Here is a 26,759-nt window from a genome sequence, read left to right on the forward strand (position 1 = left end):
AGCTCCATCCCTCCCCCTCCCCCTCCCCCTCCCCCTCCCCCTCCCCCTTTCAAATCTCTTTCTATCTGCTCTTTCAGTTAGTCCTGACGAAGGGTTTTGGCCCGAAGTGTCAACTGTACCTCTTCCTATAGATGCTGCCTGGCCTGCTGCATTCACCAGCATTTTTTATGTGTGTTGCTTGAATTTTCAGCATCTGCAGATTTCCTCGTGTTTGCATTCACTTGTTCCTACCTGCCTATACCTGTCGTGCATCTCCTTTTTTGCTAAACCAGGGAGTCATTATCTCTTGAAAACTAAGGTTCCCGACACCAGTTATCTTTACCTTTTATTCTGACAGGCACATACAAGCTTCGTACTCTCAAAATTTTACTTTTGAAGGTCTCCCACTTACCATGTACACCTATGCCAGAAAATAACCCGTCCCAATCCACACTTGCCAGATCCTTTCGGATACTATCAGAATTCAATTTAGAATCTCAACCCATGGACCAGACATATCTTTTTCCATATTTTCTTTGAAACTAATCTTTACCTCTTCTACCTATCTGTTCCCAACTTCTTACTTCCCCCCACTCACCTCACTTGGCTTCACCTATCACCTGCTAGATTATGCTACATCCCCCTCCTCCAACCTTCTTATTCTGGCTTCTTGCCCCTTCCTTTCTTTCTTTTCAAATCTTTTTATTATTATTATATTATTCAAAAATAACACGAGTACATCGCAGTAAGCAACACTTACAGTATCTCAAGGAAGAAAAAACATTATTTTAAAGATTGAAAAATTTTGGTGATAATAAAAAAACCCTACTAAGCAGAAAAAATGGGGAGAAAAAAACCCATTAGGTGTACAACCCCGGAGCCATGCGTCATACAAAAAGCTTCTAAAGATAAACATCAAACTGCCAGCAAGAAAAAAAAATGTACCAAAAATTTACAATTAGATCGTGGAGGAAATCTATCAATTAACTCAAATGATAATAACGAGCAAATGAACCCCATCTTTTCTCAAAATCAAATAAAGGTTCAAAGGTTCAACTTCTAATTTTCTTCAAACTAAGACATAGCATCACTTGACAGAACCATTGCCCCTTCCTTTCCAGTCCTGAGGAAGGGCCTTGGCCTTCATAAATGCTGCCTGACTTGCTGAGTTGCTCCAGCATTTTGTGTGTGTTGCTCAAAATTCCCAGCATCTGCAGAATCTCTTGTGCTTACATCTTGTTGCTGGTGTTTTCACTCAACTACCTCCCTCCCTTCAATTCAGCTTCACAATCATGCAAAACTCCTCAAAACTGCTGCAGCTGTTAGTAATAACACATATGGCTTTTCAAAGAACTGCAAGAACAAGATTTCATTACTGCATTGGAATAGATAACAGTATTATAACTTGCACATTTTACAAGCTGCTTTTTTAAATATCTGTAATAAAAGAGAAAAATTAGTTTACATTATGTGCTCGTTGCTGTGTGTACACATATATAGTATTGGATAATATATATATAATGATATTAGTTCACAGATTTATATGCTGGTATCTTAAATTTAATTGATGCAAGCAAGAGTACAAATTTAAAGAACGTAAAGAAATTAATATTATATTGTTGTTATTTATATTGTGAAAGTCATAGTCATAGAACAGTGCAGAAGCAAGCCCTTCAACCCATGTAGTCTGTACCCCTTCCATCCACGGACCCATCCAAATTTTTTCTTAAATGTTGAAATCAAACCTACATCCACCACTATCAATACCCCTCATAATTTTATATACCTCTATCAAATCTACCCTTATTCTCCTGTGTCTTTATTCCCTAGGACACAGGAGAATAAGGGTAGATTTGATAGAGGTATATAAAATTATGAGGGGTTTTGATAGGGTAGTTACAAGCAGGCTTTTTCTACAGAGGTTGGGGGAGACGAACAAGAGGTCATGGGTTAAGTGTGAAAGATGAACTGTTTAAGGGGAACACGAGGGAGAATCTCTTCACTCAGAGGGTGATGTGAGTGTGAAATATGCTGCCAGTGGAAGTGGTGGATGCCGGTTTGATTTCAACACTTAAGAAAAATTTGGATGGGTCCGTGGATGGAAGGGGTACGGAGGGTTATGGTCTGGATGCAGGTCGATGGAGCAAGGCAGATTAATAGATTAGCACAAAAGACTTGCATGCACTGTGATAGCTTTGATCACCTACAGTACGTACAGGAAAGATGTCAGTAAGATTGAAAGAATTCAGAGAAAAATTAGCAAGATGTTGCCAGGACATGAGGACACAGGTTAATCCCACTGGAAATCATTATCCACTGCCCTTACACTCCTGCCTTGTCTAAAGTGGCAGGATAATCCCCTTATTGAATTTATTAGTTCCTAACTTATTAATGTTTCCTGATTTTGAAAACTATTCTCAAAACTATTAGCAAACAACAGGAATTCTGCAGATGCTGGAAATTCAAGCAACACACATCAAAGTTGCTGGTGAACGCAGCAGGCCAGGCAGCATCTGTAGGAAGAGGTGCAGTCGACATTTCAGGCCGAGACCCTTCGTCAGGACTAACTGAAGGAAGAGTGAGTAAGGGATTTGAAAGTTGGAGGGGGAGGGGGAGATCCAAAATGATAAGAGAAGACAGGAGGGGGAGGGATGGAGCCAAGAGCTGGACAGGTGATAGGCAAAAGGGGATACGAGAGGATCATGGGACAGGAGGTTCGGGAAGTGGGTCCCCCCCCCTTGTCTTTCCCCATCCTCTGGGTCCCCCCCCACCCCTTGTCTTTCTTCCCGGACCTCCTGTCCCATGATCCTCTCGTATCCCCTTTTGCCTATCACCTGTCCAGCTCTTGACTCTATCCCTCCCCCTCCTGTCTTCTCCTATCATTTTGGATCTCCCCCTCCCCCTCCAACTTTCAAACTTTCAAATCCCTTACTCACTCTTCCTTCAGTTAGTCCGAACGAAGGGTCTCGGCCTGAAACGTCGACTGCACCTCTTCCTACAGATGCTGCCTGGCCTGCTGCGTTCACCAGCAACTTTGATGTGTGTTGCTCAAAACTATTAGAATGGAAATATGCCTTTAAAAATTACTACAACTATAAAAGTTAATAAAAACAACTAAAATGCCAAAAAACACATAATTTTAGTGACATAATTAAAATAAACTAACTTATACTTCTATTTATCTCCTAAATCTTTTCTCTTCATCCTTCATTGATAGAAAACTGGAGGGCTATATGGAAGGAAAGGGTTAGATTTACATTATCTTAGAGTAGATTAAAAGGGCAACACAGTGTCATGGGACAAAGGCTGTACTGTGCTGTACTTTCCTATGTTCTACAATAATTGGGGGATCTCCAGACCGGTTTAGATACGAGAGGAAGTTATACAACTGATATTGGTATTGGTTTATTGTTGTCACATGTACTGAGGCGCAGTGAAAAAACTTTTGTTTTGCATGCCTTCCCGACAGATCATATCAAAGTAATTACATCAAAGTAGTAAGAAGAAGACAGAATGCAGAATATAGCATTACGGTTAGAAAAAACACAGTGCAGTAGACAAAATGTAAGGGTCACAAGAAGATGAATTGGGAGATCCAGATTTCAAGAGTTCAGCTGTTAGGATGTGTGAGATCCATCCAAGATTGGAATAACAACAGGATAAAAGCTATCCTCGAGTCTGAGGGTTTTGTATCTTCTGCCCAATGGAGGAGGGAAGAAGAAAAAATAACCAGTGGAGTAGGAGGGATCCTTGATTATGTTAGCTGTTTTCCTGAGGCAGTGGGAGATGCAGTTGGAGTCAATGGAGAGGAGGTTGGTTTACACAATGAACTGGACTGTTGCAATTTCTTGCAATCTTGGCAATGCAGTTGCCATACCAAGCAGTGATGCTTCTGGATAGAAGCTTTCAACGGTGCATCTATAAAACTTAGTAAAAATCAATGGGAATGTACCAAATTGCCTTAGACTTCTGAAAAAGAAAGGCATTGATATGCTTTTTTGGCTGTAGCATCTAATTGTTGGAGCATGACAAGTTGGTAATATATACAGTTAGGAAGTTGAAACTTAGCTATCTCTGCCTTCGATACATTGGTACAGATGGGAATGTGTACTCCACTTCACTTCCTGAGCTCTATGACCAGCTTCTTTGTTTCGCTGATGATAGGGGAAAGATTGTTGACTTGGCACCATTCAACTAGGCTTTCTATTTCCTTCCTTTTCTCTGTCATGGTTTGAGATCCAGCCCATCTGCAAAATTTTAAGTAGAGTGGAATTTGGTACTTAGTTATGAGTGTACAGAGAGAATAGCAAGGGGCTTAGGATGCAGCCTTGAAGGACAGCTGTGGTGGAAGGTAACATTGCAGGACATGTTGTTACCTGTCTTTACACATTGCAGTCTATTAATCAAAAAGTCAAGGATCCTGTGGATTTTCTGACCAGATGAAGTGCCTTGACCCAAAATGTCCACTGTCCAATCCCTTCTGCAGATGCTGCTGACCCAGTGAGTTTCTCCAGCGGTTTGTTTTCCACAATACTCAGTCAATGTCTGACTTTGAGAATCTCCAGGCTGGATGGAGTGGGAAGGAGAATAACGCTATGATGTCACAAGAGGGAGATTTCTTCTGTGATTGAACCAAAAATATATTTTGGAACCAAAGTACATCTTGTTGGGGGAAAAATGCTAAAAAAAAACAATGGAAGAACATCTGTAGCCCTTACTTGAATGCCCAATAACAAGGTTACTTTTTATTGGGCGTTATGCCCAATAAAAATACAGGATCTCTGAGGGAAAGGAAGTCTGAATGAGAAAGGAAGAAATAATAATGGCTTAAATTCTAACACTTCCAAGAATGTTTATGAATGTTAAAAAAAAGTACTTGTATTATCATGACATGAGAGATCCCAAAGCACTTTTTAGAGAATGAGGAACTTTCTAATATGCAGTCATTATTGTAATTTAGAAAGTTGAGGAGTGTAGTTCTAAACTTATGGACTTTTACCATTGTATAGAATGCAAATTTCCTTACTCAAAAAATATCACAGAATTTCTCATAATCTGTTCAGCTTCAATTACTGGAACAGCTTTTGCAAAGCATTCCAATCCTCTTCTGCCCAATTGGAGAAGAATATTTAACTTATTCTACTCCCTTCAAAGATTATGATTGCATTAAAATGTGTCCCTAGTAAATAACATGAAGGACATTTTATAGAAGCTGCGACATGCTTCATTCCATTCCATGAAATGCCACACCAGAGACTGGTAGATATACTTCATGCAAAAAACCTAACTCTTACCAAAGTTCTTCACAACCCATACCCTCACCAGATCATGACTTAACTTGCTGCTTCATACCTCATCCACCTCCCCACTTCCAATACACTGCCTTATTTCTAGAACAGGTTTCTTCTCCGGATAAAAATCAGTGCCTTTACAGAGAGATAAAAGGCTCTAAGAATACACTGGGAAGTTATAGGCCGATACCCCTGATGTAAATTTGATGGGTAAAATTTTGGAAGATATTCTGACATGTATATGTATTTGGATAATTAACATGGTTTTGTTGATGGTAGATCGTGACTCACCAATCTTATAGCTTTTTGAGGGGGTTGCCAAGAAGGTTGAAGAAGGAAAGGTAGTGGATGCTATTTACGTGGACTTTAGCAAGGCCTTTGACAAAGTTTCACATGGGATTTGGATCCAGAAGGTTAAGTTGTTTGCCATTCAGGATGAAGTAGCCAATTGGATTCAACACTGGGTTTGCGGGAGAAAGCTTTGAGTGATTGTGGATGATTGTCTCTCTGACTAGTGTCAATGTGGGGTGTATTGTTGCTTATCATTTATATTAATGATTTAAATGATAATACGGTAAATTGGATCAGCAAATTGGTAGATGACATCAAGATTAGAAATGTGGTGGACAGTGAGGAAGGCTATCAAAGCTTGCAGTGTAACCTTGACCAGCTAGAAAAGTGGAGTGAAAAATGGGAGGTGGAATTTAATGCAGACAAGTGTGAGGTGCTGCACTTTGGGAGGACAAATAGAATAGAATAGAATATCTTTATTGTCATTGTTGTGGAGCAATGAAACACAGTTTCATTTGGGATTGGAGTAAGACTTCCACAGTGAATGGGAGAGCAAAGAGTCCTAGCAATATAGATCTATAATTCCTTGAACATTGGATCACAGATAGATAGGAACATAAAGAGAGCTTCTGTTATGATGGCCTCCATAAATCAGGGTACTGTTATGTTATGCTGAAGTTGTAGATGACATCAGTAATACTGCAGTAAATTTGAAGTATTATGTGCAGTTCTGGTGCCTGCAGGAAAAGTATCAATAAGTTTGAATGAGTGCAGTGAAAATTTATGAGGATGTTCTGAGAAGCTGAGTTAGAGGAGAAGGTTGAAAAGGTTAGGGTTTTATTCCTTGGTGTACAAAATTCTGATGGGTATAGATAGGGTGGATGTGTGCAGGCTTTTTCCCTTCAAATAGGATGAAGGAGACGTCATAGGTTTAGAGTGAAAGATGAAATATTTAAAGAGAATCTGAGAGGAACCTTCTTCATTCAGAGAGTGGTGCATGTGTGGAACGATGTGCTCGGGGAAATGGTAGATATGGGTTCATTTATAACATTTTAAGAGAAGTTTGCATACGTACATGGATGGGAAGGGAGGTTTAATGTCTGGGTGTAGGTAGATGAGTCTAGGCAAGAAGATCATGTTGGCATGAACTAGATGGGCTGAAGGACCTCTTTCTGTACTCTAGTTCTCTATTACTCTATAACTGTAAAAATAAAAAAGGGGAATGTGGAAATGCCAAGTAGAGCTGATGAAAGAAAATTAGGAGGAGAAAACTCTCAAAGGGAAAAGGGAAACAGATCAATGTGAAGCTTCTTTCTTTCTGTCTACTTGTGCAGAGTCTGCCACGGAATATTCCAGTCACCATTATCTCTCAGAATTTCCACCATTCCTTCCAAAAGACCAATGGACAGGAGCAGCAGGAGCCAGAGAGTTCATCAACCTCAGAGGAATCTCCTGAAGACAATGAATTTTTTGTACAGGAATCCCGACTAAGACGGAGACCAAACCTTAAAGTATTTGGAATTGTATGTAACCATTTATTTACATGATTAACAGAAAGCAATTTGTCAGAATGATCAAACAATTCTTTTCCTTATGATGCACTCAGAATGTGACATGAATATTGTAGTATTCATAGCTCAATAATATACCACAAATACATCTTTGAGGAGTGGTATGAGGGACATTTGGTAATGTGTAGCCCATATGTTTGACCTGTTGCTGAACTGAATGGAGTACAAGTAAATTCCAATCAGTTCTAGCTGATTGTGGCCATACAGCTTAACATTGACCCTAAACTGCATTGTTTAGAGATCCATCAAAGAATAAGCTTTGGCTCCAAGTCTATTGTAACCAAAAGTTAAGAATGATCTACAATCTACACCTCTCTATGATACACTGCTTAATGTCTTGTATTTATGAAGGCAATTTGAGGTGCTGAAATGGTATGATCGCAACCATTTCAGTATGTGCCTGTTTCTTTTTTATTCTCACTGGTTTTCTATTTTTTTCTAAATTCTTATCCTGTGCTGCACATTGTTTTGATTGAAGTCCTTTAGGTAGAGATTAACTCTTGGATCATCAACTAGCATCCTTGTAGTTCCCAATTCCCCAGGGTCTCTTACCAAAAGCATTCTTCTCCATTCAGTCAATCTCTAGAACTATCTCAAAGCTGAACTCTGGTTGCTTCTGCTTCAACTCAAGTGACTGAGTTGGCAATAAAAGAAACTACTCATCCGATCAAGTAACTTAATTTAAGCCCTTACTGAAAGAACAAAGAAATCAGCAACTCAGATAACTTTATTTGACTCTTCAATGGTAAATCAAGCTCAAGATTGCATGCAATTTGTAACAATACTCATTCGCAATCAGCAGTAAGCAGCACAGCTTGTGTAGTCTTAATCACCCAGTCCTTTATCATTGCGGAACTCCAACACTTCAACGAGACTCAATTGTGATATGTCACCAAGTACTGATTGCAATCCAGCCAATAGAGAGGTTCCAAAATTGTCTTGGAAAGTCCTGGGTATTGGAATGTTCAACGTTCCCTCATCTCCCTTACAAATGAAAACAGCTGACCATAAGGCAAGTCTGCTGATATGCAACTGTTATGTGCACGTCGCCTTTGACCAAAGAAAAAAGATGGCTGGAGTCGCTTGACACTTTCGTGCAAGGGTGTTCATGCAATGCATCAAAAAAAATCAAGCTTACAAAAATTAGCAAAACACCAAAAAGAGAACTGTCAATATTTACAAAAGATATTGACCAGAAACCACAACAAAAGCTCCATATTTTGTCCAGTGTGATCTCCTGGCAGCTCGATCTCTCTTTCTTTCCTCACTCCATTTTTTATAAAGCACCAGGATAAGCCATCTTTAATTACCCAGAAATTTAATTTAAGACTACGCATGATGCATCCCACAATGTAGTTACAATCATATTATAAAATAAACAGGAGTATCTACCTTAAATACAGTATACAAACAATATATACAAATTTACATATCCTCATTACTAAAGAAATGGGAATTTCTGCTGTGTATGGTGGGAAAAGCTTAATAAAGCCAACCCATTATAGAATATACTGGGGAAGGCATTAAAGTGTGCATCCTCAGCTCAACGACAGCAGAATGACGAGGCAAGGTTTGTATGTGTGTATGAATGCACGTGTATATGGAGTGCATTTACCGAGTGCTCTCCATCACAGTAATTTACTGGAATTCATCACATTATATCAAGCAAACCTAAATCGGGTTCAGATCAACCATTTTCTTAACATTCAACCATTTTATAGGTGTTGTAGCAGGGAAGTCACTAATTCTACATCACCATCGCACACCATATTAGAATGAAAACTTCTGTATCCAGGTAATTAATGCATTCCAACACACACACTGCCTTACAAGAATTAGAAGATATCCAAGCAGATAATCTGTTTTAAGGTTGCTACAGAAATCATATTGGTATTCATCTAGGCTTCTATTACACTGATTTGGATCATTTTAATTCAATAGTTCAATAGTTCCATTTAATATACTTTACACTTTATTGTCACCAAACAATTGATACTAGAACGTACAATCATCACAGCGATACTTGATTCTGTGCTTCGTGCTCCCTAGAGTACAAATCGATAGTAAATATTAAAAATTTAAATTATAAATTATAAATAGAAAATAGAAAAGGGAAAGTAAGGTAGTGCAAAAGAACCAAGAGGCAGGTCCGGATATTTGGGGGCACATTCTCTTATATACATCAGAGAATGTATACAATATATACCTGTAATTCTTACTCTTCACAGACATCCTCGAAACAGAAGAAATACCCCCAAAGAATGAAGGACAGAAAAAAGCCCTAGGAACCCAAGGCCATCTGTCCCACCACCACACAAGTAGCAGCAAGCAGCATCAACCTGCCCCCTCAAATTATTCTAGCATATAGCATCAGCATTCCTACCACCCACCATGCAAGCAACAGCAAAGCCCCCAAAGAGAGACCATATTCCACAGTCCCTCAAAAACTAACTGTTCACTCCAACATTGACCTTCCACGGGCTCTCTCAGACAGAGATTTTAATTGGATGATATTATAATGTTTGTAATATTATTAGCTTTCAGTAGATATAAAAATCAGAATCTGAGGTGATCTTGCCTGTTTTATACTACTAAAATTACCCCAGCAAATTTATGATAACAATCACATTAAATCACAAGTATTTTATGTACATGTGCTTAAAAAAAGTGTATCTGATCATAGTTTATTAAAAAGGCACTATCTTTTTATTAACACAATCTATCTTAAATGCATTCAAATTTCTGGTTTATAGTCTTTCTAATCAGTCTCAAATTTATATTATTTTCAACCCTTGCTCGTTGCCATTTGATCATTACATGAGCGCTCTGTATCTTGCCATATTTATGTTTCCTTTGTATTTTTTCTAAAAGTTATTTTCAAGCTATTTCTTTTCAGCACTGATGTAGGCCATGTTCCTGATTCATATGATTGTCTATGAATTTCACCTTCATTGTCAATGCTCTCCTTGCCTTCACTCCTACCTAATTTGGTGATTTCTTTCTGCTGTGTCTCTCAAAGCCCATCCTTCACTGGCACACTCTTTATTTTCCACTTCCTACTTTGCCACTGTTCGTGACCATTTCTTCAATTACTGTGCAACCATCAGTTGATCTTTCCTCCCCAAAGTATACTCTCTTCTGCTTCCCACAAAGAATTCAAAAGCCAGCAAAAAAGTATCCTGTTCATCTGTTCCTTCACAAGCCTCTTTTGATCCTTCCTTGCCTGTTCACTCAATATACTTATCCTTTAAATATTTGTTGTGCTTAAGAGTGCTAGAAAGCTAACCGTTAATTATTTATCAAATAATTACTTCATTTGGTACCTATTAATAAGAATGAGGAAGACTTCTAAAAGTATTAAGATCTGATTCTCACTCTAAAGCAGTTTTAATGTTAAGTATTGCAATGAAGCTGAATAATCATAAAAGGTATACATGGAGCACTTCAGAATTATATTTTTCTTAACATTTTTTTATTTTATACAAATATTTAGGGAAGGCCCAAATCTCCATGCACCCTTCCCAGATATCAAGATTATCAAGGTATGTTGAATGAATGGAAAAAAAAATCTTGTCTACTTGCAAATCTATTTTTATATGCTTTCCAGCAATCGTCATTGTGAACGTATTTGCTTTATAATCGCCAGAATGTGGGGTACAAATTACAAATAGTGATAGAAAAGGCATGTAAGAAAGGCAATGTTACAGTGGTCATGGAGGGCTACGATATGCAGGTAGACTGGAAAATTCAGGTAGTCATTGGATTCTGAGCAAAGGAAATTGCAGAATGCTCATGAAATGGCTTTTTCGAGCAGCTTATGGTCAAGCCCACTAGGGGAAAGTCAGTTACAGATTTAGTGTTGTGCAATGAACCAGATTTGATTAGGGAGCTTTAGGTGAAGGAACCCTCAGGAGACAGTGGTAGAATTCAACCTACAGTTTGAGAAGGAGAAGCTAAAACCAGATGTATCAGTATTACAGTTGAGTAAAGATAAGTACAGAGTCATGAGGGGGAACTGGCCAATGTTGATTGGAAGGAGTCCGTTGCAGGAATGATGGTAGAGCAGCAATGCTGAAAGGTTTCTGGGAGTAATTTGAAAAATGTAGAATCATTTCATACCAAAGAAGAGGAAGCATTATGAAAGGAGGATGAGGCAACCATGGCTGACAAGGAAAATTAAAGACAGCATTAAAAAACATAGAGAGATGGCATACAATCTTGCAACATTACTTGGATTTTCAGAAGGCTTTTGACAGGGTGCAGCTAAGCAAGTTAGCAGCCTATGGTATTACAGGCAAGGTACCAGCATGGATAGAAGATTGGATGACTGGCAGAAGGCAAAAAGGAGGAATAAAGGGAACTCATTTTTGCTGAGAGCAGTGTTGGGTTTGCTACTTTTCACGTTACATGTTAATGATTTGGATGATGGAACTGATCTTATTAACAATTATGAGGATGATACCAAAATAGCTGGAGGAGTAGATAGTACTGAGGAAGAAGGGAGTCTGCAGAGGAACAGGTTGGGAAAATGGGCAATGAAGAGTCAGATGGAACACAGTGTATGGTAGTGTATGGTCATGCATTTTGGTAGAAGGAATAAAGGCTTAGAATATTTACTGAATGGGGAGAGAATTCTGAAATCTGAGAGTGTTTGATGACTCTGGGCCTGTACTCTCTGGAATGTAGAAGGATGAAGGGAGGATTTCATGAAACTGACCAAATATTGAAAGGCCTAGATAGAGTGGATGAGGAGACGAGGTTTCCACTAGTGAGGAAGTCTGCGCCCAGAGGACACAGTAGGAGGCCCTCCATTGATCAATCTCGACCATGGATGCTGCGACCTGTCTGTCTACCCTAGCCAGTATGTAAGGTAGTGCGATATGGAGAGCAAGCTGTTGCCTATGCAGCAGGTTCCTCCTCTCCACATAGCTGATAAATCCAAGAGAATCCAAGAGAAGCTGGTACAATTTGGTACTAGTGGTAACGCAGGAGTTGCCAGTCAGCGTTGAACTCAACAGAGGACTGTCTTAGGGACTCAGGTTTTGGATTTTTTCCTCAGGATTTTCTCCTAAACTCTTCCCCATGGGTGGGAATAGCCACTAGACACTGAGGTATAAGATCAGAATATTCCTTCTCCTAGATAAGCTGCCATCCTTGGCTGACGACTCCATTCTAGCCAAAGCAACTGGTTTTAAGATGCCAGTAACCTGTCTTTTCTCCTTCTTCTGTCAGTAGAAATGATGCTCCCGGGCTTAGTAGCTACACCACATGTGAAGGCCAGGAGCTGGACTTGGTTGTCAGAGGCCATTTAAGATGCACACAGTTGGGAAGCATCTTATAGGAAGCGGGAGCTTATCCCCACTACTATTCCTGGCTATGACAACTGTAAAGAACCACAGGGCACAGCCTCAGAATAAAAGGACACCCTTTAGAACAGGGGTCACCAACCTTTTTTGCACCGTGGACCGGTTTAATATTGACAATATTCTTGTGGACCGGCCAACCAGTTGGGGTGGGGGGGGCAGGGTGGTGGTGTTCAAGTTCAACAGTGCGTGACAGGGAATGAGGAAAGGTGCAGCTGACTCGTATCGTTTCATATCACCAAATCATATCATTTCCTCACTGCCCGATGGTTGGGGACCACTGCTTTAGAACAATAAGGAGGAGGAATTTCTTTAACTAGTGGATGGTGAATCTGTGGAGGCTAAGTCCTTGGATATCTTTAAAGCAGAAGCTGTTAGGTTCTTGATTAGTAAGGGTGTCAAAGGTTACAGAGAGAAGGTAGGGGAATTGGTTGATAGGAAAAAAAATAAATCAACCATAATTGAATGGCAGTGCAGACTCAATGGGTTGAATGGCCTAATTCAATGATTTTTGGTCCTTTTTGGTCTTTCAGATTCATAGTCAATAATAGAGACGGGCTACACCAATTGAGTAAGTTGCTATTAACATGAGAGAGTCTACTGCCTCTATTAAAGCAAAGCCTGTAAATCCAAGCACTTTCATATCAAATTAAAAACTTGGTCCCTGTAATCTCCTGCATCACGCTCAATTGTCTGAGACTTTTGGAAGGGGATTTTCCACAGTATTAATTCCTGGGATTTAAACTATTTTTTTTAAGCCACCTGCAAAATAACTTGGCGGTGTAGGGGGTAGTTACAGTGTAGCAGCTATTGTTGAGCGTGAAATGAAATTCTGAATCAGATTTTTTCCTTGTTCATAACAGATTTTGGGGGGAAAAATAAGGTTGCAATATGTTTTTACGTATTTTGTATTTCATTAAAATTCAATGGAGAACATATTGAGGAAAAATAATTATTCTTCCAAGTTGGTCTGAGGTATCTAATGAATTTCATCATAATATTTAAAAATTGAAGCTTTGAAATGTTGTCCATCTTAAATAACTGTTTGAAAATTTAATGCAGTCACATTAATGTTTTGCAGAAGCTGTTGGTCACCAGGCTTGATATATGTATAGCTAAATGAGGCGTGTGATTTCTGAAACAGATTATGCAGTCACTTGGGGCACTGGTGGAGTTGCTTTGACTTTAGAAGTTGATGTAAATTAGATTATAATCAGAGTGGCTGTATATTATCTACCTATCGAACAGTAACTCAATTTTACTCTTTCCACTAATATTGTTCTGACCTACATTTCACAGCTTTTACATGTTTCATTTGTAATAGATAAGAGATATTTCTTCTATTATTCTTAAAACGATTTTGTTTTCTCCCTTTTGGCAAAAAGAATATTTAGCTGAAAGGTAAACTCTGTTTCCCTTTCCACTGACCTGCTGATTGTTTCCAGTACTTTCTGTTTTTATTCCACAGTTCCTACCACAAACTATGTAAAGGCAATTCCCTTGAGATACAAGTTTTGAAGAAACCTGTTTTAATGGAAGTTTAATGAAATTTCAAGACATGAGAAATTTTGCTCTTTATCTGATGCAGTGTTCAGAACCTGAACCAATTTTGAAGTTTCTATACTATACTGGGAAATAATTATCCCTGTATTTACAGTGCATAGTATTTCACCATAATGTCGGTGGAAATTTGAGACCAAACAGCTTTGGAGTATTAAAATAACATACTGCAGCTCGCCAACACTGATTCATCCATGTACATTATGTGGTCTGAGACTATGATCATTGTACAGTACAGGTACCATGAAAAGGACCCACAGAATACAATACTTCACACAGCTATCAGCACTCAGCCGCACAGTTTACATGTTAGGGCATTGGTAAGTAGGGGGGTTTTCTCCATGCTGACACACCATGACATGATATCAGAGAGGAAGGACAGGGAAAAATGCAAATCTCACTTTACAGGCTGCAGTATAAAGGTTTCTGATGATTAAAACCTAGTCCGGGAGAAAGGTACAGTGTACCTCTCTACTATTTCACCAGGATGAAACTCCATGCAATATGGAGCAATACTATAACAAGTACCTGAACCATCCAGGATATGGCAAGGTGAGAACTCCAACTAATCATCTTGCTTATTTATTACCATAACTTCTGCTGCAGTCTTACTCAGGCAGATACTGAAATACCTGCCCATACTTCAAAACACACCCATACACTGCAATGTACTCCCCACACTCACTCATTCACCCGAAACTGTAACTAGTGAGCAATGAAGAAAATGCTTCTGCTTTGTTGCTCAAGGCCAAATTTAGAGAAATTCAAGGCTGGCCTTCTTGGGCTCAGAGAGTCACCAGGTTAAAGGGAAGGATCATGATTATTGCGGCCACCCAAACACCTCTCCAGGGCAGATGGAGTGAGCCACAAATTTGAAGATAAGGATACTGTTGGGCACCAGTGAATATTTTTGGAAAACTCAGTGGATGAGGCATGTGCAGAAAAGGAAATAGTTAATGTTTCAAGACCGAAATATGGAACATAGAACAGCACAGATACAGGCCTTCAGCACATGATGCTGGTGCTGTTCATCGTGCTAATTTAAATTTCATACCGTATCTGCCCGCACGTGATCTAAATGCCTTCATTCCCTACCTGTTCAGGCGCCTGTTTAATTAATGTTTCAAAAGATGCTATCCACCACCACCTCAGTCAGTGCATTGCAGGCAACAAACACTCTCCATGTAATAATCTTGACTTGCAAAATTCCTTCAAACTTTCCCCTCTCACCATAAACCTATGCCCTCTGATATTGGACATTTCCATGCAGAGAAAAAGACTCTGACTATCTACCTTATCTATGGCTCTTGTAATTTTGTGAACTTCTATCAGGTTGCCCTTCAACTGCTGAACCTCCAGAGAGAAATATTCAAGTTTGTCCAACCTCTTCTTGATGCTATTACTCTCTAAGACAGGCAACCTTCTGGTGAGCATCTTCTGCAAGCTCTCCAAAGCCTCCATATCATCTCTGTGAAGTGGTGACAAGAGCTGCACCCAATATGCGGCCTAACCATGGTCTTATGCAACTGTAACGTGACCTCTTGACACCCTGAAGGCAACTATACCATACACAACCTTTATTAAGTTACTTACTTGTGATGCCTCTTTCAGAGAGTTATGTACTTGCACCTCAGCATCTCTCTATACATCAGTGCTTCTCAGGATGTTGTCATTGACTGTATTCTGTCTTACATTTGGCCTTCTAAAGTGCAACACCTCAGACTTGTGCAAATTAAACCTCATCTGCTATTTTTTTGCCTGTATTTCCTGCTGTATTCCTTAATAGCCTTCCTCACTAGCTAATCCACTGCCATATTTGTTCTTACATCGCAACTAAGAAAGAGAAAAACAAGTTTATCTATATATCAGAAAAAATGGGGGAGGGCAAGTGGAACAAAGGCAATTTCTTTGATTGGATGAAACAATGTGGCTTTTAAGGGTCGGATAAACGTAATGTATAGCTAATGTTGTAAAGTCTGGGTGGTGGTAGCATCCGTTAGTCTCGCAAGACCATGGATCTGCGCCTGGAAGGTTTCCACGGCGCAGGCCTGGACAAGGTTTTATGGAAGACCGGCAGTCACCCAAGCAGCAAGTCTCCCCTCTCCACGACACTGATGTTGTCCAAGGGAAGGGCATTAGGGCCGATACAGCTTGGCACCAGTGTCATTGCAGGAGTTGCGAGAACGAGGTTGAAGGCAACATCGGACTGCCCTAGGGACTCCAGCTCCGGATTTGTCCTCAGGATTTACTCCTGAAGCCTCTCCCATGAGTAGGTATGGCTGCAAGGCAGCAGAGGTTTGAAATCAGAGTTTTCCCTCTCTTAGATGGACCGCCTTCCCAGGCTGATGAGCTCCATCTACCCGAAGCACTGGTTTTAAGGTGCCAGGACCCGCCTTCGCCCCTTCTGCTGTCAGTAGAAACAGTTCCGCTGGGCTTAGAGGCTAAGCCACACAAGAAGGCCAGGAGTTGGAATGGGTTGTCAGAGGCTATTTGAGGAGCACTTTTAGGTAGTGGGAGCTTGTCCCCACTACCACTCCTCGACTTGACAACCTTGGAACCTGTCTGGGTAGTGTTGTAGCATTTAGCCCATAGGGGCCTCCCAGCAGGCAGAATATAGTACTGAAAAAATGGGACAGGATTTTGTGACGGAGAGGGGTCATGAGAGTTGGGGTCGTAGCTGGAAAAATATCCAATCTTGATACAAATGGAAAGAAAGAGCTCATGATCTAAAATTGGAAAACTTGACGTTGAGTCCTGCCGGCTGTGACACGCTAAGCACCAGACCAGATCCTAGAACCACGGAGCAGAAGTGGGCAAGGACAGATACCAAGTTTCAGTAGGCTGGGTGCTGTAGCCTGTGCCTAGATTTCTAAAGTACTGACATTTAATCTCGAAACAATCATGGCCGTGTACAACTTTGGAATTTATCAATGTTTACATACTGATTCTAAATGGTAGTCATAACAATGCTAGCCGGAGATTAGAGCATCAAAATAGATGAGTCTTTTGCAAAGAACCTTAAAACAAGTGGGAAAATAAATGAGTACAGATTGTTCAGTGAAGGTCCATGCAACAAATGGCAAGTGCTGGTAATTTTAATTATCGAGTGGGCTGTTGAAAGAGCGCATCAGCTTTGGCGAGAAGAAAAGGAGAAGTTTTTAGTATCTGTAGGCTGACATACTACAGTATATTTTAATGATATTGAAAAAAGTATTTGAAAAATCCCTCTTAAAGCATCATAGACTTAGCCCCTTTCACCCTTGTCATTTCTAAATATACTTCAAGATAGTAATCTCCCTAAGTTATTTTAGAGACTAAATGGCAAAATGTGGGAAACATTATGTTATGGTTGTACTTTATCTTGTGGAGCCCATGGTAATTGATTTGAAATATAAGGAGAATCCACTGAAGCATGTAGGACATCTTTTCGAGGAAGCTATTTTTTTTCCAATGTTTTATTAAGAGAAGATAGAATGTTGATGAGCTTTGTTTCATAACCTGAGGGAAACAGCGCCATTTTCTGAAAGCTGTTCTGCCCACAGAGATGAAGGTAATCACTTTAACTTGCAGAGATATCTTTCCAAATTGTATAATGCCATTCATGATTTATTTTTATTTTGTACCTGGCAAAACCAGTAGAGTGATGAGATAACATTGGGATGAAAGGAAAGATAGCATGTTATGCACTGTGCTCCCTGCATATTAACTAACTGATGGCTTTATTACATATTGAGTCACCTTACTGATATTTGAATTAACTCCTCCCCCTCTTGCAATATTTTTAGATGAAGATTTGTCAGATGTCAGTAGTACCAAGATGGAAACTCCTAATTCCATTAATGGCTGTGATCCTCTGAGTTCTGTGGTAAGCAACTTGCACAACTATTCACAACTTTCACAACTATTTGAAGGCACGAGAGACTGCAGATGCTAGAATCTGGATCAAAAAACACCTTCTGGAAGAATTCAGCAGTTCAGGCAGCATCTATATGAGGGGGGTGGGAGGAATTGTTGAATTTTGTGTGATGCTGAAACATTGACAATCCCTTTCTTCTCCAACAGGTACACTGAGTTCCTCTAACAGATTGTTTGTTGTTTCACAACTCTTTAATGTCCACTCTGGGCATATTTTAACATCTGGTGTGTTAATGCGTTCATAATTATTCTGGTCCTGTACAATAAATTGAGAAATTTTCCATCTGAATAATCAAAAAAAAAATTGAGTGCAAAACACTGGATTGGATTTCTGAGGAGTAGTGACAGTGAAACACTTGCTATTTGCTGTTGCTATGCCGCAAATCTGAGAGCAGCTTCAGGACTCCATTGCAAGTGTATTCAAATGCAGAAATCCCAAAGCTGCTGTCAGTAATTCACCAAAGGTCTATGAGCCGTGATTCAATAATGAATTCAACACGGTGCTAAATGGGGGAGTGGAGAACTGAGTTAGTAACCCTTTACCTACTGAGACTTTATGTGACGATCTGCACCAGGTTTCAGGAGGTGCAAACAGTGTTTCCTTATTGATTCTAATAGAAAGAAACAGCTAAATGAGATTTTAATAATAGTTTGTTGATTTTAAAAGACTTTAAAAAATGCCTCCAGGATATATTTTAAATATCTAATGTCTTGCTAGTTAAGATTTTGAAAAAAAAATTGAAGGTGTTTAAGGGTTTTTAAAGGATTTCTTTTGCTTTGTAAATATTTTGAGTTTTCTTAATGTTCTTTAAGTTTGCACAAATTTTTGAATGTTACTTTTGAATATCTCAGAAGCACCTAAAAATTAATACACATTAGCAAGAAATCTGAAAGCACGACAGTAAAGCAAGAAGGTTTGCTGGTGTGCTGCAGAGGGGGGTTTAAACTAGAGTTGCAGGGAACTGGGAGCCAAAGCACTGGAGCAGATGGTTGAGTGGTTTTGGAAAAAGATGTTGTTAAGTCTACTGTACATATAAAATCGAAAGGTCAAGCAAGGTGGGACTAATGTTCTGAGCTACATATAATTCAATCCAAGGAATATTGTAGGAAAGGCAGATGAGCTTAGGGCATGGAGCAGCATGTGGAATTATGACATTGTAAACATTAGTAAGATTTGGTTACAGGAGAGTTAGCTTTGGCAGCTCAATGTTCCAGGGTTCTGTTGTTTTAGATGTGGTAGAGTGGGAGGGATTAAAGTGGAAAGAGTAGCATTACTAGGCAGAGAAAATGTCATGGCAGTCAGGACAGACTGGAGAGCTTGTCTAGTGAGGCTTTCAGGGCAGAACTGAAAAATGAATGACCACATTAATGTGATTATATTATTGACCACCATTGCAAGAAGCATAAGGTTGTGATAGTAGGTGATTTGAACTTTCCACATATTGACTGGAACTCCTATACTGTAAATAGGCTGTTAAATGTGTTCAGGATTGTTTCCTAAATTAGTACATAGAAGTGCCAACTCGAGAGAGTGCAATAGGCTGACAGAGGTTTGTGTAGGGGAGCACTTTGCATTCAGCACATGCCAGGTCTGAAGGACATGAGTTATAATGAAAGTCTGAGTAGGTTAGGACTTTATTCCTTGGAATATAGAAGAATGAGAGGAGATTTGATGAAGCTATACAAAAGTATGTGTGGTACAGATAGGATAAATGCAAGCAGGGCTTTTTCCACTGAGGCTGGGTGGAACTACAACTAGAGGTTATGGGTCAAGGGTGAAAGATAAAAGTTTAAAGGGAACATGAGGGGAAACTTCTTCAATCAGATGGTTGTGAAAATGTGGAACAAGCTGCCAGCTCAAGTGGTGCATGTGAGCTCGATTTCAATGTTTAAGAGAAGTTTGAGTAGGTATATGGATGGATGGATAGTCCCAGTGCAGGTCAATGGGAGTAGGCAGTTTAAATAGCTCGGCATGGACTAGATGGCTGAAAGGCCTGTTTCTGTCACTCTATCTAGTGATTATAGAGCCATTAGTTTGAAGGTAATTATTGAAAACAATAGGTCTGGTATTTGGTTTGAGATTCTAAATTGGAGAAAGGCCAATTTTGATGGTATCAGAAAGGATCTGGCAAGTGTGAATTGGGACAGGTTAGTTTCTGGCAAAGGGGTACTTGATAAGTGGAAGGCCTTCAAAAAAAATATTTTGAGAGAACAGAGTTTGTATGTTCCTGTCAGAATAAAAAGTGAGCAAAACAGGTTTTGGGAACCTTGGGTTTTTGAGAGATATTGAGGCCCTGTTTAAAAAATGGAGGTGCATACCAGGTATTGGCAGGCAGGAACAAATGAGATACTTAGAAGTATAAGAAATGCAAGAGAACACTTAAGAAGGAAATTGGGAGGGCTAAAAGATCTCATGAAGTTGTTCTAGCAGACAAGGTGAAAGAGAATCCCAAGGGATTCCACAGATATATTGACAGTAAAAGGATAATAAGAGATAAAATTGGGCTGCTGAAAGATCAGAGGGGTAATCTATGCATAGAGATGAAAGAGATGAGGGAGATCTTTAATGGATTTTTTTGCATCTATATTTACTCAGGAGAAGGACACAGAGTCTATAGATGTGAGGCAATGCAGCAGCGAGATCATGGACCCTGTATAGATTTACAAAGGAGGTGTTTGCTGCCTCGAGGCCAATTAGGGTGGACAAATCCCCAGGACCTGACAATGTGTTTGCTTGAACCTTGTGGGAGGCTAAGGTAGTAATTGCAGGAGCCCTAGCAGTGATATTTAAAACATCCTTACCCAGGCGTAAGGTCCCGGAGAATTGGAGGATAGCTAATATTGTTCCATTGTTTAAGAAAGACTCTCAGAATAAGCATAGATATTATAGACCAGTGAGACTGACATCAGTAGTAGGAGAGTTAATGGAAGGTATTCTAAAGGACTGGATATAGAAATATTTGGATAGACTAGGACTGACTAGGGATAGTCAACATGGCCCTGTGCTTGGTAAATCATGTCTAACCAATCTTATAGAGATTGTTGAGAAAATTATCAGGAAAATTGAAGAAGGCAAGGGAGTGGATGTTGTCCACGTGGACTTTAGCAATGTCTTTGACAAGGACCCACATGGGAGGTTGGTCAAGAAGGTTCAGTTGCTGGGCATGAACCAACCAGGGTATGTCTTACACAGTGAGTGGTAGGGCACTGAGGAGTGTGATAGATCAGAGGGGTCTGGGAATGCAAATCCATAATTCCTTGAAAGTGGCATCACATCGAGATAGGGTCGTTAAGAAAGCTCTTGGCACATTGGCCTTCATAAATCAATGTATTAGAGTAGAGGAGTTAGGATATTATGTTGAAATTGCATAAGACATTGGTGAGGCCTAATTTGGAGTATAAGAATGCAGTTTTGATCACCTACCTACAGGAAAGATGTAAATAAAATCAAAGAGGATGCAGAGAAAATTTACAAGGATGTTGCTGGGACTTGAGGATCTGGGTTGTAGGGAAAAGTTGAATAGGTTAGGACTTTATTTCCTGGAATATAAAAGATTGAGGGGAGTTTTGATATACAGTATGTATACAAAATTATGAGGGGTATAGATAGGTAAATCAAGCAGGCTTTTTCCCTTGAGGTTGGATGAGACTAGAACTGTGGTTCGTCCATCGTCGTCAATCAAGACCTCAACACCATTAGTCACTTTGAGACTGGATGCGGTGTGTCCGAAGATGACTGGTCAGGACAATTCGGGCACAGAATGTCCTGGTACATGTTGGGCAGACATGTGTAGCCACTGCAGCTGTTGCGCTGGTGGCTCTGGACTTGCGCAGCTCGCGCTTATGTTGTGCTTCAGCAATGCGCCTCGCTTCGTAAGCTTGACAGCCCTTGTGGATGAGGCCGCGCCAGGTAGGGCGGTTTTGTGCCAGCATTTCCCAAGAGGTCGTGTCTATGTCAAATGACTTCAGGGAGACCTTTAGTGTGTCTTTGTAATGTTTCTTCTGCCCTCTACACGAGCGTCTTCCAGCAGAGAGTTCCCCAAAAAGGAGCTGCTTGTTTCTGCACTCGTCCAGCATGCGGATGGCATGACCTGCCCACCGGGTCTGTGCTCTCATCAGCAGTGCGTGGACTGATGGCAGACTTGCTCTAGAGATGCCTAATATTCTGCGGAGGCAAGTCATGTGGAAATAGTTGAGCTGTCTTGCATACCTTCAATACACAGTCCATGTTTCACAGGCACACAGGAGGGTAGTGAGTACCACAGCTCTGTAGACCTTCAGTTTTGTTGCTGGTCTGATTCCTCGGTGTTCCCATACAGTGGAGCACAGTCTACCGAAAGCAGAACTTGCCTTTGCTATTCTGCAGTTAACTTCTGTATCAATAGTCACTGCTCGGGAGAGGGTACTGCCAAGGTAAGTAAACTGGTCCACTGCCTGTAGTTTCTGTCCTCTGACTGTGATTTTGGATTCTGTGTACGGTGCATGAGGGCAGGCTGGTACAAGACTTCGGTCTTGATGTTGATGGTGAGTCCAAAGTTGTCACAAGCCGTGGAGAACTTGTCCATATTGACTTGCATCTCTGGCTCCGAGCTAGCATACAGGGCGCAGTCATCAGCAAAGAGGAAGTCTCTCAGAACAGTCTCCTTCACTTTGGTAACAGCTCGAAGCCTCCTCAGGTTGAAGAGCTTCCCATCCACTCTGTACTTGAGGCTGATTCCAGCATCACTGTCCTGGAAGGTATCATTCGCCATGGCAGTAAACATCATGCTAACCAGTGTGGGTGCGAGCACACAACCCTGCTTGACACCATTGGTGATCAGGAACGCCTCAGAGGATTCTCCGCCGTCCAGCACTCTGGCCATCATGCCATCATGGAACTGGCGTACCACCCTCCACAGACTAGAACTAGGTCATGGGTTAAGGGTGAAAGGTGAAATATTTAAGGGAACATGTTCACTCAGAGCATGGTGAGAGTGTGGAACAAGGTGCACAAGCGGTGGATCCAGGGTTGATTTCAACGTTTAAGATAAATTTGTGTAGATACATAGGTGGGAGAAGTATGGAGGGTTATAATCCGTGTGCAGGTCAATGGGACGAGCCAGATTAATGGATCAGCACAGACTATGTGGACCAAAGGACCTGTTTTTGTGCTGTAGTGTTCTAAGAAATCTAAAGTGTCAGGGTTTTTTTTCTCTGATTGCGTGGGCAAAGTTAATTTGGCTATCCCATGTGATATCCATTTCTTTACCTTCAGGAGAGAGCAATTGCACACCCCAAAGTAAAATCCACCCAACATTCTCTCCTCATTTACCCGGGGAGGGGAACTGAAGGTAGATACACATTTTTACCCAGAAGTCATTGGTGATTTATCCAGAAGTCATCCAGAACGAGGGGTCACAGTTTGAGGATAAAGGAGAAGCCTTTTAGGACCGAGATGAGGAAGAACTTCTTCACACAGAGAGTGGTGAATCTGTAGAATTCTCTGCCACAGGAAACAGTTGAGGCCAGTTCATTGGCTATATTTAAGAGGGAGTTAGATATGGCCCTTGTGGCTAAAGGGATCGGGGAATGGGAGGAAGGCAGGTACAGGGTTCTGAGTTGGATGATCAGCCATAATCATACTGAATGGCAGTGCAGGCTCGAAGGGCCGAATGGCCTACTCCTGCACCTATTTTCTATGTTTCTATGTGAGTTTTCCTAAGCTCACACCTTCTCACAATGCCCAGGCCTCAGCAGGTTATTTAGAGTCAATCAAGGGTGTTCAAGGAAGCCTGAAAGCAACACAAGAAAGTAGATAAAATTTCTCTAAACTACAGAACAAATCAATTCATCAGAAATTTTCTTGGGAGAATTCTCAGCTTTGCCTTCCATTTTGGTGTGAGTGACAGCAAGAGTGTAAGTGATACCATATGAATGAACATTTCCTTCAATCTCTCACTCAACATATGCCAGCAATCAAGAAGAATTTTGAGGCAATCTCCTCCTGAAATAAACGTCTAAGTTTGTGCATGCTTCATTTCAATAAGCCAAGGGTGAAGTTGAAATAAGTTAAGAGGTTACAGCCTTTTTTACACTCGACATTCTGAAGTGTTACAGATTAACCATCAATAAATGAAACATGATACTGAACCAAAAAGAACAAACAATGAATAGCAACAGTATACTCTTATGAAAAGGGTATTTAATGTTCAAAGTGAGGAAAGCTGGAAATCAATACAAGGAAAAAGGTTTTCACCTTACAACAGTAACCACGGTTCAAGAAGTTACTGACTGTAAGTAAGAGAACTAGTGAGAAAATAAAAGGTGAAAGATGAATTCATTTTTATATAACATTTATCCAGAATTTGCTATAGTTTCTCAGTAGCTAAGATGGAAAGGAAAAGAAAAATTTTCAAAATGGTTTTCCATACTCAAGAATTACTGGCCTTATTTTCCTAATGTCTGTGAGCACAGTCAGGCTACAGCCAAATAAAGCCCGGGACTTTTTTCATTACTTACCTATTAGTTTCTGTTCCACTTTATGTAAATTAGAAGAAAACATCTTCCATCTATGAAATCCATGAAAATGAGCAACAATGGAACCTGTCAAGCAATTAATATCACCTACACAGTGGTATTTCATTTGCATGGTTCAATCTCTATTTTGTTGTCAAACTTCCCTTTCCATCTGTATGATGTTTTATCTTGAGCAGACGGTATATCGAGAGATGAGCTTCTGTATAAAAGCGGCAAAATACAACCATTTCTGTTGTCATGGTGACCAAAACTAGATGTTGCTGACTTCACCAAACACACAGCAACCAATCTGATCATCTATTTTGTGTTCGTAAAACCCAAAGCAAAGCAAATAAAGCAATTTTATTTACTCCAAGGAATACAGTGTGTATAAATTTAAATCACAGCTGTTACTCATGTCCTCTTTTATTGGTGAGGTGAATGCTTATGTCTTACCTGGTGATTTTATTTACATTAAATATCATTTGAAACACGGGGCATTAATAGTTGAAAGAACAATTCAATGAGTGCAGGGAATGGAAGAGGGAAATGTGTGAGCACCCTTTTCCTGTTCAATTGATCACTAAGCCATGAATTGCAAGCTAAAATGAAGTCAGCTGCTTTGCCTGCTGATTATTGCTCACATAAGTCATTAGTCACAACACTGAGTGTAAGAAAATGCATTTCTAGTTCCAGTATAGTTGTGGAAAGATTCGACCATCCAACTGATGTCACCCCACTTTGTCAAGAACTGAAGTGATCAGAATTATCTTTCAGCATTGATTCATTTTCCACATTTGGGCTGACCGTTCCTTGAGATTCAGGATGAGGTTTTCAGGTATTTGGAAACACACGATAAAATAGGCCAAAGTCAGCATCGTTTTCTAAAGGAGGAATCTTGTCTGACAAGTTTGTTGAAATTCTTTGAGGAAATAACAGGCAGGATAAAGTGTGGTCAGTGGATGTTGTTTTGTTGGATTTTCTGATGGCCTTCAACAAGGTGTCACACATGAGAAAAACAAGATAAGAACCCTTGGTATTACAGGAAAGATGCTAGCATGGATAGAAGGTTGGCTGACTGGCAATTAGTGGTGTTCTGTAGGGGTCAGTGTCGAAGTTATATGTTCATGATTTGGATGATGAAATTGATGGCTTTGTGGCCGAGTTTGCAGGTGATATGAAGATAGATAGAAGGGCAGGTAGTGTTGAGGATGCAGGGAGAATGCTGAAGAACTTGGACATATTACGATAATGAACAAAGAAGTGGCAGATGGAATACAGTGTAGGTAGAAGGAATAAAAGCATAGATTATTTTCTAAATGGGGAGTGAGTTCAGAAATTGGAGGTGCAAACAGTTTTGAGATTCCTAGCCCAGGAATTCCTAAAGGTTAGCTTGCAGGTTGAGTACGGAAGGTGAATGTAATATGAGTATTCACTTTGAGAGGACTAGAATATAAAAGCAAAGATGTCACACTGAAGCTTTATAAGGCATTGGTCAGACCATGTTTGCAGTATTGTGAGCAGTTTTGGGCCTCATGTAGAAGAATGGATGTGCTGGCATTGGAGGGGGGTCTAGAGGAGATATGTGAGAATTATCTCAGGAATGAAGGGATTAATGTATGAAGATCAATTGATAGCTCTGGGCCTGTAGTTTCTGGAGTTTAGAAGAATAAGAGTGGATCTCAATAAGACCTACTGAATATTGAAAACCTACTGGATGGAATGGATGTGGAGAGGAGTGGGAGAATCTCAGATGAGAGGACAAGCCTTAGAATAGAAGGATGTCCCTTTAAAACAGAGATGAAGATGCATTTCTTTGGCCAGAGGGTGGTGAATTTGTGGAGGCCAAGTCTTTGGGGAAAGTTAAAATGGAGGTTAATAGGTTCTTGATTAGTAAGAGTGTCAAAGGTTTATGGGGACAATGAGATTGAGAGGAAAAATAAGTCGACCGAGATTGAATGACAAAGCAGACTCAATAGGCCAAATGGCCTAATTCTTCTCCTATGTCTTACGACCCTATGGTTTTATAGAAATTGTACATTAGCGATCCCAGTTAAACAAACTACCAGTGTGTATAGACAATGATGATATTCTACCTTTGGGTCCCTGCAATATATTTTCACTGCACTGGCATCATCTCAGCCATATAAACTTACTTAATTATCTCTACTTGGGATTGTTGACAGTCACCAACAATCAGAGCTGAGCCTTATTCTGTTCACATTGGATGTCCGTACACCTTCTTGATTCAGGAGTGAATGTGTAACAGCCTCAGCCAGAAAGGTTGGCCAATT

The 26,759-nt window shown here is 40.2% G+C and overlaps 1 protein-coding gene across 2 annotated transcripts in view; it reads left to right on the forward strand.

Annotated features, from left to right (window-relative positions):
- The window catches only part of card11 (caspase recruitment domain family, member 11), a 328,314-nt gene that overhangs the window by 229,086 nt on the left and 72,469 nt on the right, over window positions 1–26,759 (forward strand). For both annotated transcript variants that reach the window (XM_063058962.1, XM_063058964.1), the window contains exons 9-11: window positions 6,896–7,084; window positions 10,626–10,674; window positions 17,841–17,920. In XM_063058962.1, the coding sequence (XP_062915032.1) occupies window positions 6,896–7,084; window positions 10,626–10,674; window positions 17,841–17,920 (318 nt within the window). The remainder of the gene's footprint in view (window positions 1–6,895; window positions 7,085–10,625; window positions 10,675–17,840; window positions 17,921–26,759) is intronic.

The sequence above is a fragment of the Mobula hypostoma genome, chromosome 9, assembly GCF_963921235.1.
Source record: "Mobula hypostoma chromosome 9, sMobHyp1.1, whole genome shotgun sequence".
NCBI classification, from domain to species: Eukaryota; Metazoa; Chordata; class Chondrichthyes; order Myliobatiformes; family Myliobatidae; genus Mobula; species Mobula hypostoma.